Source organism: Cervus elaphus, chromosome 31 (genome assembly GCF_910594005.1).
Source record: "Cervus elaphus chromosome 31, mCerEla1.1, whole genome shotgun sequence".
Taxonomy (NCBI): Eukaryota; Metazoa; Chordata; class Mammalia; order Artiodactyla; family Cervidae; genus Cervus; species Cervus elaphus.
In genome coordinates this window covers 12,244,824-12,263,284 of record NC_057845.1, presented here as the reverse complement: position 1 = coordinate 12,263,284, position 18,461 = coordinate 12,244,824, and the positions used below count along the sequence as shown (strand labels likewise).

The 18,461-nt window shown below is 43.8% G+C and overlaps 1 protein-coding gene across 7 annotated transcripts in view; it reads right to left on the bottom strand.

Moving 5' to 3' along the window:
• Positions 1-3,309: 3,309 nt before the first annotated feature.
• The window catches only part of LOC122687615 (amyloid beta precursor protein), a 288,333-nt gene continuing 273,181 nt past the window's right edge, over positions 3,310-18,461 (bottom strand). For all 7 annotated transcript variants that reach the window (XM_043893224.1, XM_043893225.1, XM_043893226.1 and 4 more), the window contains 3 exons: positions 18,198-18,298; positions 14,844-14,990; positions 3,310-4,539 (listed from right to left, as the gene is read on the bottom strand). In XM_043893224.1, the coding sequence (XP_043749159.1) occupies positions 4,438-4,539; positions 14,844-14,990; positions 18,198-18,298 (350 nt within the window). In that variant the 3' untranslated portion in view covers positions 3,310-4,437. The remainder of the gene's footprint in view (positions 4,540-14,843; positions 14,991-18,197; positions 18,299-18,461) is intronic.

Below are 18,461 nucleotides of genomic sequence, written 5' to 3'. Positions count from 1 at the left end.
GCAGGGCTAAGACTAAAATGATGGGTGGTCGGGGATCATGGGCTGGAGAAAAACATGTCAATACCTACGGACTGATAAAGTGCATCAAATACAACAATTACCAAAAAAAATGGGAGAGAGAAAAGGGGGAAAGGAGAGTAAGACCACTGATTGTATATAGTTAGTGAGGTGGGAGGCAAAGGACGTTGTTTACAAAAGACAGGTAGCAAAAGGTTAAGGAAAAAGGGCTTAAGAACACTGGAAAAAATATGAATACAACAGTAATCCCTAGAATAAAAATAAAAAGCTTTCTAAACCACCCCTTCCCACACTGAGTCCTTCCCTCACACAGAGAGTAAATATAATACACTCAGTAATTAGAGGAGACATGAAAGAACTGAGAGCAAAGAAGTCATATCATAAAACTGAATGGGCCGAACTTGTCTATTAAAAGATTTTCAATTTGGCTCACATAGTAAAAACTCAACTCTGTGCTGTATATAAGACGCTCACTTCAAATGCAATTGAAAAAACTATATTTAAATAAAGGCTTGGGCAAAGATTTACCGGGCAAATAGAAACAGTGAAACAGCAGGAGTTGCAATCGTGATAGCCAAGTAGATTTTAAATCTAAAGCAAAACACATAAACAAACAAGTCAGAGATATGAAGTGGCCACTGAACATACAAAATAATTTCCAACTTCACCCATAATAAATAAACATGAAGGAACACTGTATTGAGATGCCATTTTTCATCCATCAGACTGGCCAGGCCAAACTTCCTGAAAATCTCATTGAACTTTGGCCAGGACAACTACCACTATAATTATATTTTGTAGCACTTTAGTTAAATTACCTATTGATTAATCTCTGGACCATCAGAGATTTCTTTCATTATACCTTAACTTGAAAATAAGATTATAAAGCCTTATTCTTTTTCTCCATAATTATATATATGTATGTATAATTGTGTGTACATATATATATATTTTTTTTTTCATTAGCTTTGAAATGCTCAATCTTAAAGCATGCAACTACGGGCATTAAAGGATGGCTTGGGAGTAGCATCATTTCATTACTGTCTCTTCATCACTGCTATATTAGGACTTGGGCTTGCCATGTGGCTCTAGTAGTAAAGAACCCGCCTGCCAATGCAGGAGATGTAAGAGACCAGGGTTCAAACCCTGGTTTGGGAAGATTCCCTAGAGGAGGACATGGCAACCCACTCCAGTATTCTTGCGTGGGTAATTCCATGGACAGAGGAGCTTGGTGGGCTACAGTCCACAAGGTCGGAAAGAGCGGACCTGACTGAAGTGACTTAGCACTGATCTCCCCGTGTTCGCTCGCTCTTTGGGTCAGGCGAATTGGAACTGTTGGTTATACGTGTAAACTGTCATGGTAAGCGTCTTCACATAGCAGTCACGTCTAATTGCCCTAAACTGCAAGAGGGAGATGAGTATTTTGTTCTCCTGAAAATAAGACACAGTCAGATTGAATTTTATTTGAGTCGCTCATACTGCATAATGGCCTGATAAAGCAATTTTGATTAATTTTCTGTGCCTGGTGTTTAAAAGGCTGCCGTCTAAGGCTGAAAGGTGCTGGTTGCTTCTCACGTTCCTGTTCTCAAGCAGAGCAACAACACCAGGGTCAACTTGTTCTTACACACGTGGAATAGCGGTGACCCAGGCTTCTCCCGGTTGGTGCTAGTGGTAAAGAACCTGCCCGCCAATGCAGGAGACATGGGACGCAGGTTCTATCCCTGGGTTGGGAAGATCCCCTGGAGAAGGAAATGGTAACACACTCCAGTGTTCTTGCCTGGAGAATTCCATGCACAGAGGAGCCTGGCGGGTTACAGTCCATGGGGTCCCACGGAGTCGGACTGAAGTGACTTTGCACACACTCAGGCTTTTCCAATTAAAAACCACGTACAGTGTATGTGACATTGTTTTAAAACAGACATGACGCAGAGGTTCTCAAGTGGGAGGGTTCTGTCCCTCATAAGGGACATCTCACAATGTCTGAGACAATTAAAAAAAATACAGACTATTAAAAAAATTAATTTATCTTTGGCTGCACAGAGTCTTTGCCGCTGTCGCTTAGGCTTTCTCTAGCTGCAGTTATGAGGGCATCTCCACACAGCGGCTTCTCGTTGCTGAGCACAGGCTCTAGGGCACACGAGCTCAGTAGCTGTGGTTCATGGGCTTAGTTGCTCTGAAACATGTGGGATCTTCCCAGACCAGGGATTGAACCTGGGTCCTCTGCATTGGCAGGCAGATTCTTATCCACGGTGCCACCCAGGAAGTCCTCCAGGGACATTTTTGATGATCATTACTGGAGAGCACCACTGGTGTGAAGTGGATGGAGACCAGGAGTGCTACCAACATCTTAAGGATGTTTGAAACAAGGACCAGGAGTGCTACCAACATCTTAAGGATGTTCGAAATAAGGACTTACTCCCTACAAAATATCAACTGTGTGAGGACTGAGAATACTGCTTTGTCTATAACGATCAGCTGGTCTTAACTTTTATTTTCCTAGAACTCTTCTCTTCATATCTTATTATAGACTGTTCCATTCTCTTTGTATGTTTGTGTTCTCCCAAACTTCACAGTGAAGCCCTGATGCCCACTGCGATGGCATTGGGAGGTGTGGCCTTTGGAAGGTGATTATGTCACGAGGGTGGAGAACTCATGAATGGGATTAGTGCCCTCCTAAGAGAGGCTCCAGAGAGGTCCCAGCCCGTTCCACCACAGCGGGACACAAGAGCTCTGTGACCTGGAAGACGGCTTTCTCCTGACCACACTGGCACTTTGATCTCAGACTTCTAGCCTCCAGAACTGTGAGAAGTAAGTTTGATTTTTTTTAGGCTCTTTTTAAAAACTTTATTTCTAAATTTTTAATAAATTTTAAATAAAAAGGATTAACTGCATTGCAATGTTGCATTAGTTTCTGCCATATATCAACACGAATCAGCCACAGGTATACAAATGTCCCCTCCCACTTCCCACCTGATCCCCAAATTTCTGTTTATAAGCCACCCAGTAGCTTATAATATTTTATTATAGTAGCATGAGTGGACTAAGACAGGGACAAACTTGAGGACCATGATATGGCAGCAAAGTAGTTTGGACCAAGTGAAGACTGGGTTGGGTCTATGAAGTATTTTACTAAAACTGGGAGATGCCTGTTGGCCCTAGTTTCCAGCTTGGGCTTACTGTTAAGACACAACAGGTGTGGATACCCTGCATCAGAAAGTTCTCATCAGTCTTCCGATGACTCAGGATCAGAAGGTGGTTACCATGGAATCATTCACAACAGCACAATGCCGCTCCTCCAATAATGTATTTATTTACATGAAAAGACCATTTTATACAAATTGAAGACAAATCTTGAAGGCTTTGTCCACGCTTGCCTTCCCCATTCCCTGATTTTGTCCCTTCCACTCTCCTCTTTTTTTGGTATCATAAATAAAGGGTTTTAGACTGGGTGAGAGAACCTAAATCTACCTCCTGTTTCCCCATCCAAAGTTACTTTGAATATCTAATGTCCATAACCATCCTTCAAAGAAAACTCTTGCCCAGAGTCATTTTATTTAATTTATTTATGTAATACAGTGTAGAAAGCTATCATGGTCATAAGCAATGATCCTGTACAATCATCCTGCAGAAAAGTTTTTTGGGAGAATTCTTGGTAATTTGAGACCAGCAGAGCGCTCCTACCCCCACCCTCCCCCACCCGTAAAAGTGCTTACAATGAACAGGGATTCTTTTCTTTATCAAAGATCTGAAGATACATGGACGAAAAAAGTCTCAGTTCTCAATGCCTAATGTGTGCACATAAAACAGGCACAGAGAAATAAACGTCTAGCCTCGTAATTCCTACATCACACATAGAGCAGAAGCAGCAATCTGTACAGTAAAACGCAATTGTGGGAAAGAAAAACATCCTCTAACTCATTTGGATTACATAAAAACGTTGAACTTTAAAATGCATAGTGATCAGGAAAAGAATACTTAGGCAAGAGAAGCAGCTAAACTCCCACATTCACAGAAAGCATTCCCCCATCGATTCTTAAAGCATATTTCAAAGTAGGACTTAGTTGGGTCACAAACCACAAGGATAATATACAACTGGCTAAGGGGCTACGTGATAAATAATCAGGAGAGAATCTATTCATGCACTAGTTGGATACAGCTAAATTCTTTACAGTACACAAAACCCATTAATAATGTAGTGTCGAGACCGAAATGTGAAGAGAGAGAATACATTACTGATTTGTATATTAATTCAAGTTCAGGCATCTACGTGTGTTACAGCACAGCTGTCGAAAGGCGATAATGAGTAAATAATAAAACAGAAGGGCTTGCTTTTTTTCCGCCTTATTCTCTAAATGAACACCGATGGGTAGTGAAGCAATGGTTTTGCTGTCCGATTTCAGAGGCTGCTGCGGCGGTGGTCTAGTTTTGCATCTGCTCAAAGAACTTGTAAGTTGGGTTTTCGTAGCCGTTCTGCTGCATTTTAGAGAGGTGGCGCTCCTCTGGGGTCACCGCGGCGTCAACCTGCAGAGCAAGAACCAGGACAAATGAGCTCTTAAAAAAAAAACAAAAAAACAATCGTTTAAGAGCGCACACGGAGAAGCCGGAGAAAGATAAGGTGCACTGTACTCTTTTTTTTTTTTTTTAAGCCAAGATTGCAGAACACCCACAAATTGTCCTTCCTTTTCCACTTTGACGTAGAAGAGGAGGTCTTCCCTGGAGCTCAAAAGTTAAAGAATCCACCTGCGACACGGGAGACCCGGGTCGATCCCTGAGTCGGGAAGATCCTCTGGAGGAGGACATGGCAACCCACTCCAGTATTCTTGCCTGGAGAATCCTAGGGACAGAGGATGAGATGCTTGGATGGCATCACTGACTCAACGGACATGAGTCTGAGCAAACTCTGGGAGATAGTGAGGGACTGGGAAGCCTGGCGTGGTGCGGTCCATGGGGTCGCAGAGTCGGACACCACTGAGCGACTCAGCAGCAACGCCCGAGCCCACCAGTTACGCAGATACTCCATCTGCCCACTAGGTGGCGCTCGCAACCTTGACCGGCTGGCTGGCCTTACGCAGTGCTCATTGGTTGCTTCCCTCCCTTAGTAGTAACTGGATGCATTTAAGGCAATAAATATTATTCTCTTCCCGTTGGCTTGAAAAAGGACAAAAGGCTTCCATGAAAGACTGTTTTACTTGAGAGTGTGGTGTCAAGGTAGAAGAAAAAAATTCGAGTATTTGAGAGAGTAAATATCTCGATTTACTAAGCAGAATGGGTGAGACTCAAAATCTGAACTGCTGAGTATCTCTGCACCCTTGTTTTAGTTTGTTCCCGTTTTTATCAAATTTAATACTTTAAAGAAAGGCTCTTTTAATTAAGATAATGATATAGATGAATCAAAAAATATTAAAAGATAAAGAAAGAACATACTGCTCCAGATTATGATTTTTAACTAAGATTCTAACAGCATGTCTGGCTGAAGATTTAAACAGATGCCCTCTGTTGATACGGTGGGTCCTCTGAGTTGTAAACCTGGGTTTGTCCTCCCAGGGTCTCTGTCAGGGCCAGGTCCGCTTTACTGTCTGCAGGCTGAGCCAGATATATGTTTAGGGCGGGGGAAGGTGTTCAGGTTTCTAGCCTATCTGCTGTACCTCAAACAGGACACAGAAGAGAGGAAGTACTTATCTCTTTGCCCAATACATGAAAACTTACACTGTGTTATTACTGTTTTAAAACAAAAATAACTTTTCCCTCAGATATTGCACCAGGCAAGAAGTCAGCTGCCTGGTGACCACAAGCATAGAGACCATAAATTAGCTGGAACCAGAGGACTGGTGACCTTGATTCTCCAAATACCACCTGGCTCCCTCACCACCGGCCAGCAGAAGGATGTCCACAAGTTGATCAGGCATCCTATGACCTTCTCCCTCACTGTGTCTTTAAAAACCCTTCCCTGAAAGCCACTGGGGAGGTCAGGTCTTCCGAGAATTAGCTGCCCATACCACTTGAGTGGCTCAGAGGGTAAAGTGTCTGCCTGCAACGCGGAAGACCCAGGTTCGTTCCCTGGGACGGGAAGATCCCCTGGAGAAGGACAAGGATCCCCTGGAGAAGGACATGGCAACCCACTCAAGTATGCTTGCCTGGAAAATCCTACGGACGGAGGAGCCTGGTGGGCTACGGTCCATGGGGTCGCAGAGTCGGACACAACTGAGCAACTTCACTTCACACTCACCACTTGGTTGGCCTTGCAACAACCTGTCCTCTGTATCTATGAGTTCAGGTTTTTTTTTTTGTAAGATTTCACATATAAGTGAAGAATCACAGTGTTTTTCTTTTACTCTGTCTGGCTTATTTTGCTTAGCATAATACCCTCAAGGCTCATCGTGTTGTCACAAGTGGCAGAATTTCCTTCCTTTTAATGGTTAAATAATATTCCATCACATGTGTATCACATTTTCTTTATCCATTCACCCATTAATTGGCACTTAGTTTGTTTCCATGCCTTGGCTATTGTAAATAATGCTGTGTTGAACATGGGAGTGCAGTGTGGTTTCTAGATAGGGATTTCATTTCCTTTGGGTACATACTCAGCAGTGGAGTTGCTGGGTGTATGACAGTTCCGTGTTTAGTTTATTGAGGAACCTCCACACTGTTTCCACAGGGACTGCACACTCTTTTGGTCTACATTATTCATTAGCTGGTGGGGTCTAGTCATGGTATATAGATCGTCTTCCATCCCTCGACATGATGTCCCAGCACTGACAGACCTGCTCTCTGGTGTTTTTCCTTATTGGGTTCAGGGGGAAAAACATGGTGACTACAGTTAACAATACTGTATTTGAAAGTTGTTTAAAAGAAGAGATCTTCAAAGTTCTCATAACAAGAAAAAATTTGTAATTATGTGAAATGAAAGTTGTTCACTAAACTCCAGTATTCTTGCCTGGAGAATTCCATGGACCGAGAGGATTGTGGCAGGCTTACAGTTCATGGGATCGCAAAGAGTTGGACACGACTGAGTGACTTTCACTTTCAAACTTATTTTGGTAATCACCTCACAATATGTACATATCTCAAACCATCATGTTGCAAACTTAAAACTAATACAATGTTATATATCAATATATCTCAACAAAACTGGAATAAGCTGGTTTCCTCAAGGTTACTTTATGACTCCACCTCATGGGCCAATTGATGCATTTCAGTCTGGGCGAGAGTTGGAATGACTGCCTTGGCTAACCTCAGCGCAGCTGGGAACAGACATAAAACTCCACTGGGAGGACACCACGCCAACGGATGCTCCACAATGCTGTCCCTGGGAGAATAATCAGAGATGTTTCCCCAGCCTTTCTCTTCCTTTGATCTGCTCTGTTTTCAACAAATGAGGTCACCGGGCTTTAATTGGCAATTGTATCATTAACCAGGACCTTGTAAGTTACAACGCCGTCATTAAAGATCAGCAGCAGTTATGAGAGATTCCCCTCACTCTCCGAATCTTCTTGGTGGGAAAGAGCCTGTCTGCAGTCCTGTGCCGTTAGAACTTGAGCATCTTTCTGCTCTGTGCCACCTCTTAAGTGAGATTTCAAAGAATGTGGAGATTAAAAAGCATCTTGCCGCGGAGATCAGGCACTGCTACGTGTCTGAGTGCAGAAGAAAACATAACGCTGCTTGACTATTGGAGTATTAAACTTGTGCTAATACAAGTTTACCTGGACCTACGTCAATCCTCATACTGGCTGCATTCATCAGGGGCAGCTGCTGCTGCTCCTAAGTCGCTTCAGTCGATCCGACTCTTTGTGACCCCATAGACGGCAGTCCTGGGATTCTCCAGGCAAGAACACTGGAGTGGGTTGCCATTTCCTTCTCCAATGCATGAAAGTGAAAAGTGAAAGTGAAGTCAGTTCAGTCGTGTTTGACTCTTAGCAACCCCACAGACTGTAGTCTACCAGGCTCCTCCATCCATGGGATTTTCCAGGCAAGACTACTGGAGTGGGGTGCCATTGCCTTCTCTGCATCAGGGCAGGGGAACAATTAAATACCTGATCTCCTCCTTGAAGGCCAAAGTCAAACTCTTATTTAAGAGAGCACGGCCAGAAACACGAGGCTCAGAGGACGGTGTGTGAGTCAAGCAGCTAACTTTCCTGTCTTTTCCTGGCCTCCTTTCTACTTGCTAATCCTCATGACCCTCCGCTGCTGGGTCAAAGCTGGTCAAAGCTTTGGTTTTTCCAGTGGTCATGTATCGATGTGAGAGTTGGACTATAAAGAAAGCTGAGTGCCAAAGAATTGATGCTTTTGAACTGTGGTGTTGGAGAGTCTTGAGAGGACTCTTGAGAGTCCCTTGGAGTGCAAGAATATCCAACCAGTCCATTATAAAGGAAATCAGTCCTGAATATTCATTGGAAGGACTGATGCTGAAGCTGAAACTCTGAAACTTTGGCCACATGATGCAAAGAACTGACTCTTTTGAAAAGATGCTGATGCTGGGAAAGATTGAAGGCAGGAGAAGAGGACGACAGAGGATGAGACGGTTGGATGGCATCACCTATCAACTCAAGAGGCATCACCACTCAAACCAACGAGTTTGAGTCCACTCTGGGAGTTGGTGATGGACAGGGGCCTGGCATGCTGCAGTCCATGGGGTCACAAAGAGTCAGACATGACTGAGCAACTGAACTGAACTGAACTGAACTTAATGCTCATGACCCTCTGCCGCTGGGAGGGTGGCTCACGTTTCCTCAGGCCTGCAGTGGGGAGGCTTGGCCCCCAGGTCTCACGAGGGCTTGGAGCTCCAGGAGAAGGGATTACCTTTACAACGTGGCACGCACGGAGTGTGGATGGCATCTTTTTATCCCCAGCTCCTCAAAAGCTAAAGGTGGAATGCTGAGCGCTCTGGTCCACGGATAAACCCACCACCAAAGGAAGTCAGGGGGAGCCTCCTCCTTTGCCGGGAGCAGTCAGCTGTCACTCACAGCTCAGCCATCGCCCTGCTGCGGGCCACCCCCACGTGAGGCCAGCCCACTATGACCCTGGGCACACGGGGCCTCAACATCGTATCACTTCCCTTCAAGTGGAGCTGGGGGAAGACGGAGCCAGTGGTGCTTATTCTGGAAGGGGTTAGAGAATAGTGGAGCAGGGGACTGAATGCTCCCTCCCGCCTCTTTCCAGGCAGGAACCAGGCGTCACTGGCTTGAGATGCAAACCCACTGCACAGCACCTCTGAGCACCCCTTCTCTGGACTTTCTGGGAGCAACGACTGATCTGAAGTCTTCCTCTTCTTCAGAGACCCTGGGACACTCCCCATGCTGCACCCCAGCTTGGCTTCCATGGGCCACTGCAACTGACCCTTTTTTCCTTCTAGTAATGTTGCATTGTTGGTTTTCTACTGTTTAAATGTTCACTTTCATGTACATTGTAGACAGCTGAGCCCAAAGAGCTCAATCCATCTGGTCCTAACACCAGAACTTTTGACTACTGTTTGGCTAATGCCCTCTTCCTACCCCTCTCTCCATGAACTCGACTCTTTTGAGGCCACTTATTCCTTCACTATATGCAGAGGAATTTACACCTCAACCATTAAGACTGTAGACATAAAATCTATTTGGATTTCTCCTTAATTTCTAGACTCCCCCTGCTGCCATCTTGGCTCTCAGGTAGGTGCTTTAAGCTAGGAGGGGGGCCAGTGAGCATCCTATTTTAATTTTATTAGGTAGAGTAACCAGCAGGATGTGTGTTGATGGATGACCCTTTATGCACGGCACTGAGTTAGGCCCAACAAGAGAATCTCAGCTTCTAAAGATGTGCCATTTCAGGTCCTCTAGGTGGACAAAGCCTTCCCAGGTGGCTCAAGTGGTAAAGAATCTACCTGCCACTGCAGGAGTTGCAGGTTCGATCCCTGGGTCAGGAGGATCCCTTGGAGAAGGACATGGCAACCCATTCCAGGATTCTTTGCCTGGGAAATCCATGGACAGAGGAGCTTGGGGGACTACAGTCCATGGGGTTGCAAAGAGTCAGACACCACTAAGCAAGCTTGCACTGCAGGTGGACAAAGAGTGGAGGGTAAGATAAACTAAACACATAAAATAACTAGAGAGTGTAAGAAAACCAGGAACCTGGGAAGGAAAGTACACTCAGAACAGCAATGAAGTTTTCAAGTTAATCATTTATCACTTTTAGTAACCTCGCTATGTTGGTTTTCTACTGTATACGTGTTCATTTTCATAATTACATTTCCTTATTTCTCTAAGTAGCTCAGTTGTATTTATTGCCTACATCAAGGAATTTTCAGGCACAGCCGGAACTCCCCTGCTCTGCTGATGCTTTCTTTTGACTTTCTAGTTTCTACTCCTGCTTCTGATTCCAATCTCCTGCAGATTTTGAGTCTACCTTCGATGTTTCTTTCTTTCTTTAATATTTACTTGACTTCCCTGGTCTTAATTGCAGCATGCGGGATCTAGCTCCCCGCCCAGGGACTGAACCGGGCCCCCGGCATTGGGAGTGTGGCGTCTCAGCCACTGGACCACCAGGCAAGTCCCATCCCTTCACTTATTCTTCCTGTTGCTTCCCATTTAGCCTTTCCAAACTGCCAGACTGCTCTACATCCCTGCTGTCAGTGGTTGCTAGATGCCTCCACTAAAACTTGACTTTCTGCCCGGAAGAAAGGACCCATAGCGACATATTTTTATAGTGTTACTAATCTGATAGCACTCTCCTTCAAAAGAGTCATATGCTGTATCTCCATAAAAAGCTAAATAAGAAACCCTCTTACTCAGATCCTTCATGAGATGACTGGGGGCAGAGGAGAGTAAACCTCTGGTGTTCCAGTTATCATATTTGCAAAAGAAAATATTTAAAATTCTTTAATCAAGAGGCTTTATGCCATGTCTTGGGTGAAGTCTCTGTCCAGAAGGTGTAGTGGAGAGAGCTCCAAGATATATTTTAAAATGTTCACTGTCAACTGACGTGAGTGTAGAAATGGCCCGTCTGCTCCTAACAGAACTTGGGGTCAGTGGGATTTGCAGAACCTCACTGGCAGGACAAAGGTGGGCAATTCAGCGGGTGCTGGGCTCGTCAGCCACCAGAGATGGTGTGTGCGATCTGGGAAACAGTAACAAAGGGCTGTCTTGTCACTCCTGGACGTACCAGCGAAGCATGGTCATCTCCGTGAGAAACCATGGCTAACGACTTACAGACTGGATTTCTGGCTTCACGATGAAGCAAGTCATTAAATCAATACTTACTGCTTAGTTTTGCAAAACAAAAACTAGTGACTGCTCACCTCCAACTGGTAACGTTTCTATGAATAAAAGCACTAGGCGTGCTTCACTTGCTCATCTTTGTGATCGCCTGCAGCAATCGTTCCCTCTAAGAAGGAGCGAATCCCTGGAGACTAAAGCTTTTGTTGGGGTTTCTCCTTCATGGCTGAATTCTGTTCTGACAGACGTAGACCCATCCATCTGGGGATACCCATTTACTCATTTTTGTTCTTAGTGAAATAAGGTTACTCATTAATGAAACAGGTTAACCAGCCATCTAGTCAAGGCTATGGTTTTTCCAGTAGTCATGTATGGATGTGAGAGTTGGACTATAAAGAAAGCTGAGTGCAGAAGAATTGATGCTTTTGAACTGTGGTGTTGGAGAAGACTCTTGAGAGTCCCTTGGTCTGCAAGGAGATCCAACCAGTCCATCCTAAAGGAGATCAGTCCTGGGTGTTCATTGGAAGGACTGATGCTGAAGCTGAAACTCCAATACCTTGGCCACCTGATGTGAAGGGCTGACTCATTTGAAAAGACCCTGATGCTGGGAAAGGTGAGGGCAGGAGGAGAGGGGATGACAGAGGATGAGATGGTTGGGTGGCATCACTGACTCAATGGACATGAGTTTGAGTAAACTCCGGGAGTTGGTGATGGACAGGGAGGCCTGGCGTGCTGCAGTCCGTGGGGTCGCAAAGAATTGGACACGACTGAGCGACTGAACTGAACTGAACCAGCTGGCAATCAACTTATTTCCTTGTCCTTAAGGGGGAGAAGCCCATCAGACAGGCAGAGAAATGTGGGTGGGGGGAATCACTTGATTCGTCACATACTCTGAGAGTAATGGTGTTGAAACCCTCTTTCATGCTGCGTCACCCTGGCCAGGTGAGGCAGCCCAGGTGCTCAGGCTGGGTTGCAGTTCTGTGTGTCTGAATTCAGCTGGACTATCACCTTCCTGAGGGCTGGGATGGTATCCAGCGCCTTAAATGAAGATCTCTTCCAACACTCAACATAGAGCTTGACGAAGGCTTGGGTTACCTACGGACTGGAGAGAAAGGAAGACCTCTCCAGGGAGAAAGAGATGGTTTGTGGGCTCTTCACAACATCCTTCCTTTAAAAAAGAAGGAGGTGAGCAGAAATAAGGAAGAGAAACACCAAAAGAGGTGGGGCGGTCAGTCTAGCAGTTCCCAGTTGCTCTTAAGCTAACAAAATGAACAAGAGAAGGGCTGAAGGACTTCTCTTCCCACAGGGATGCTTTCTGGCTTAAAAATTAATTCACTTTTTTCAGAACTCGTGTTAAAGCGTCAACTGCTCTAACAGTCCAAAACCGAGGTGACCTCTTTTTGCTAAGTAATCAAAAAAATTTTTTTTTTATCCCAGGAAGCTGTGTGTGTGCATGCTAAGTTGCATCTGGCTCTTTCTGACTCCAAGGACTGTGGCCTACCAGGCTCCTCTGTTCACGGGATTCTTCAGGCAAGAATACTGGAGTGAGTTGCCATGCCCTTCTCCAGGGGATCTTTCCCACCCAGGGATTGAACCCGCATCTCTCATGTCTCCTGCACTGGCAGGCAGGTTCTTTACCACTAGCGCCACCTGGGAAGCCCAAGGTTTGCTTAGATAACTATATAAAAGGCTTCCCCGGTGGCTCAGATGGTAAAGAATTGGCCTGCCATTTGGAAGACTCAGGTTCAATTGCTGGGTCAGGAAGATCCCCTGGAGAAGGGCATGGCAACCCACTCCAGTATTCTTGCCTGGAGAATTCCATGGACAGAGGAGCCTGGCGGGCTGCCCGTGGGGTGGCAAAGAGCCAGATACGACTGAGCAAGTAACACTTTCACTTTTCATATAAAAGGCAGGAGTGCTAACACTAAATATACATCAGTGATTCTCAAAACTGACTGCGTGTTTGATTCAGCTGCAAAAATCTTCTACACTGAGATTTCTGGCCTCCTATTCGGAAATTCTGTTTTCCAAAGTCTGGGGTGGGATATGGGGAACGTGTCCTTGGAAATCGGTACCTTGTAAGTAAGTCTCAGCACAATCATGGCAGTCAGCTCTGAGACGCCTCGTTTCATTGCCCAGCATTGCGGGGCTCTGATATGGACTGTATCGCCCCCAGAGTCCCATGCTAAAGTCCTAATTCCCAGTACTTTATATATAACACCCATACATTTGTTGTTTAGTTGCTAAGTCGTGTTTGACTCTTCGCGACCCCATGGACTGGAGCCCATCAGGCTCCTCTGTCCACGGGATTTTCCAGGCACGAATACTGGAGTGAGTTGCCATTTCCTACTCCAGGGGATCTTCCCGAAGACCCAGGGATCGAATTCACGTCTCTTGAGTCTCCTGCATTGGCAGGTGGATCCTTTATCCCTGTGCCACCTGGGAAGCCCTCCTCTGACCTTGACTCTACTGAATTTGACACTGAAAGAACACTTCTTTTGTCTGGGTCTGTTTTCTCATGTATAAAATGAGATCAATTAATTGATCCTTGAGATCTTTTTCGGCTCTAGCAATTCTCAACTTCTCAAGATGTATTAATTCACTTTCTTTAATAGTTTGCTGAAAACTACATAAGCCGTGAGGTTCTCCTCTTCTCAACCTGCATTTTAAATGCATATAAGGAACTTATTTGTACATTTTACAGTATTTTATGTCATAGGTTTAAGGAGTCATATTTGAATCTTGCAGCTTAACCTATTTTGCTGGTGTAACTTACTACCTCTGTGTTGTACATACTCCTATTTCCCACAGGTTGGGCTGTTGGGAGAGTCTCGAGGAAATGGAATTGTCACTTTGTGGGTCTTGTCTCCATCTTCAGGGCCGCTGCACTAACACCTTGAAACTAAGACATTTCAGGTGCAAGGAAGGGCAGGCTAACAGGTTAACAACCTTGACTAATTTTGTACATGTTGTTCAGCCCTTGGGAGAGAAGTGATTTTCTGTGAAACTCTAAAGGTTGGAGACTGTTTACTGAAAATTATTTACTATTACCTGGCTTGAGTTAGAAGACACATGATTAATTTAAAAGTCCAGGAATAGGGACATGCCTGGTGGTCCAGTGGTTAAGAATCCATCTCTAGTGCAGGGGACACAGGTTCAGTCCCTGGTCGGGGAACTAGGATCCCACATGCCACAGCTAAAGAGCCCACACACTGCAACTGTTGAGCTCTCGGGTGCAACAAAGACCCCAGCATAGCAAAAAAAAAAAAAAAAAAAAATTCCAGGAATAACTGTGTCAAAAAATGTTTTGCAACAAAATGCAGCCTTCCACCTCCTTTTTCATTTGTTAACTTTTTTTTAAAAAAATGTTTCATGGCAATCACAATGTCCTTTAGCCAGGCATTATCCTTAGTATTATTTTGATATTTCAATACAAAATAGGAAGTTGAAATAGCATATATCCCCAATGCCTTGACCACAGTAGTTATAAGTCAGAATGAATAAAAACCAGAAGCAAGAAAATAGTTGCAACTTGAGATTGTTTTTTTCAAAGACGAGATACTTGGATGATTCTAACACCAAGCAAGAGTTCCTTTATTGTCTTTAACTTCCAGTTGCAGACATGCGGCCAGGTTCACCTACCTCCACCACTCCATGATGGATAGATGTGTACTGTTTCTTCTTAAGCATCACCAAGGTGATGACGATCACTGTTGCTATGACAACACCGCCCACCATGAGTCCAATGATCGCACCTTTGTTGGAACCCACATCTTCTGCAAAGAACACCTTGAAAACAAATAAAGAAAAAGGATTGTAACTATGGGAGATGTATGGATGAGGAATGTGAAAAGTTTCAGTACATCCAGTCTACATTTTTATGCCGTAAGTTTGAATTGTTGGTCACTCAAATTATTTGGTGCACACTTGAAAAAAAGCCAAATAATACTGACTAAACATGACATCTTCAGTCTATAGAATAATGTACAATGTGCCTTCCCCAGTCCTGGAAGAGCCACTCCCCCCTACCCCTACCCTCCAATATGTCTTTAGGAAGGCAAACAGCAGCCCGCAGGGATCTGAAACCCCCAAACAGGTAGACATTCTGTAAGTGGGGGAGGGCAGCTCTTAGATCTATCAGACACTGGAAAGGCACGGTTCATGATTATGAAAGGAGGTCAGTATCTTCCCAGTCACAGCAGGTTTAAACTGGGAGACCTGATGCATGACAGCTATGCCTTAGGTACTTCTCCAAACCACAGATGCCCTTGTTTTCTTAGGACATTGTCAACACACAGGAACATGCATTCTAAGACAAAGGCATTAAACAGAAGAAAAAAGGCATCTTGTTACCTACTTTAAGCCACAATCATTCAGCAAGACACTAATTAACCTTGAGAAGCATCATATGCTTATAAGGCACTTATTTCAAAGAGGAGAAGCCGTCGGCACCAAGATAAGAATTTTAATAGCCACACATTGACACGTGCGTTCTTACTATGATGTCTCTGGCAACCCAACTAAAAATGTTTTAGTCTTGATGTTTATTTGAGTTAAACATGAAAAGAATTTAGAGAATACTGTGAAGAAGAAATTTATTCAGTGATAAATTTATTACACTACACTCCTTCATACTGTTTGTAAAAGCAAGTCATTATTTTTCATCTTTACATGAATGGAATTATAAAAGCACACTGCAACATTTATCATCTTTTATGTAAGGAGATGCTCTTATGCCAGATCACCTGGCTTAATTACTACGGAATATATGCCATGTTTGCTATATAAATTAATAAAAATAGCCCCCTAAATAATTCTTTTGATATAATCTCAAGATAGTACAATGACAGTCAAAACTAGAACATCCCAGCAATGTGAAAAGGCGCCATGAAATGCAGTGAATAAAGCAAATTTCGAAAAGTTTTATCCATAGTTTATCTGCAACAAAACTAGAAACTGTTCATAATTATGTCCCTTTCTAAACAAATATGCTCCCTCAACATATCTGTAAAGAACAGATCATTAATTAGCTAATGATACAAGTATGCGGTAATCAGAAATGTGTGTAAGTCTGGACATCTTCCTGTGTCTGTAAGAAAATAGTGTAATTTTGTAATATTCTTTGCACTAATTATAGTACATTATCTTATCAACTAGTTCAGTAGAGGGAGCTGATTCTCATAATTGCTGCTGCCGCCGTTAGTCACTGTCGCGTTACAGGAGTTTGTGTAATTGCGGAGATGGGTTTTCAGGACCCAGGCACCAGAAAACGCAGGGCCACACATCAGTCTTCAGCTATCTGCCCACCAGCTTCCAACTCTTCAGCAGAATTCCCGGGTTTTTTCCTTTTTTATTAACCTCTTCAGCATCACCCAGATCACGAGTGGCCCCGATTCTGTAACTGACACTGGATTAACCTGCCAAGGAAAACCATGCTTCAAAGAGTCCAGTGTACTGTTACTGAAAAGATTATGGGAGCTGAAATGCACATGTGAACCGCAAGTCAGTTCGGATTTGCCCCAGTCGTCTAGAGTGAAAAGAGGCACACATCATACTTCACAGGTAATTCTGTCACGGTTTAACACTTGGATTTATGAATTTTATTCATGAATATTGGAAAGACAGTTTCCTCTTGAGAGGGAAAAAGACTCATACACTTATACGTACACAAACAAAAATAAAGTGCCTAAGAGTGTCCTTTTCAAGGATAATTATTGCTTTCAGAATTTTATTACCACCTTTATTCACTACTGAATGTGCAATCAAATTGTTTTCATTATTAGTTTAAGCCATTTACTGGGCTTACTCTTAAGATGGGAGGAACCCTAACATCATGAAGGACTGATTTACCTGAGGCTTTTGGTAAAGGGCTTTCTGTAACTACCTTAAAGGAGATGATGGCTGTTTTTTGATTTACTCCAATTCTAACATTTGAGGGGGGAAAAGGGTGAGTGTATCTGAAAAGGAAGCCACTGTCTTTCCTGCCCAAGTATTCTGCTGACCAGCATTGCTGGGAACAGTGCTCATCTACCCCTTCCACCCACCTCCAGAGGTCCCAAACATCCTGCTCCTCAGGAAGAATTTAAAGTGTGGGGAGGGGACCGAAGGATGGGCAAGGGAGAGGTGAAGAAACCCAGGGAGAGAGTTCCACATGTGAAATTAAGCAAACGGCCATGAATGCTGTTTTGTGAACCCAAGTAGTATTTGCACACATTTATTTATGATTTTGATCCTTCACACACACCTATCATAAACCTGCTGTCCTAGAAAACAGAAATGAAGTGGATGATAATGGCTGCTAGACTAGAAGTTAATTCCATTTTAAGTCCTTTGTGGGCTTAACTGCTTCCTAGACCTATTTCTGTTGCTGTTCAGTCGCTAAGTCGTGTCTGACTCTTCGTGACCCCATGGACTGAAGCACACTCCTCTGTTCTCCACTATCTCCTGGCATTTGCTCAAATTCATGTCCACTGAGTCGGTGGTGCTATCTAACCATTTCATACACTAAGAACTACCATCTAAAGAGCCTCTTTTTCTTTTCTTCCTGTCTTCATGATGATCCTATAGGCAAGCATGTTATTTTTGTTTTAATTTTTTCCTTAACTGGATTTCTGACCCAGGAGGAATGTGAGTCATTTGGCAAGACAGAGTGGCCAGAAGAGGGAGATTATGTCACCTACCAATTTTTACTTATTTATTTTTTTAACTATTTTTCATTGGGGTATAGCCGATTAACAATGTTGTGATAGCTTCAGGTAAACAGTGGAGGCACTCAGCCATACACACACATGTATCCATCCTTCCCCAAACTCCCCTCCCATCCAGGCTGCCACGTAACATTGAGCAGAGTTCCCTGGGCCCTGCAGTAGGACCTTGTTGGTTAATCCATCTTAAAGATAGCCGTATGCAAACGTCCATCCCACAAGTTCATTCTCTAACTCTGTGAGTCTGCTTCTGCTTTGTAAGCTCATTTGTATCATTTCTTTTTTCACCTACCAATTTTTGATGATGAACTTCATATCCTGAATCATGTCGGAATTCTGCGTCCATCTTCACTTCAGAGATCTCTTCCGTCTTGATGTTTGTTAATCCCGAACCTGTATGACACCATAAGCATTGTACCATAATCAAAACACACAGGCCAGTCCATTTGTTTTATCTATAAACAATATCATTACAACACAAAGCCTAGCAGAAACTTCCTCCTAAGCCTAAAATTAGACAAAAATAGATTAATGACTTTCTTCAAGAAAAATGACA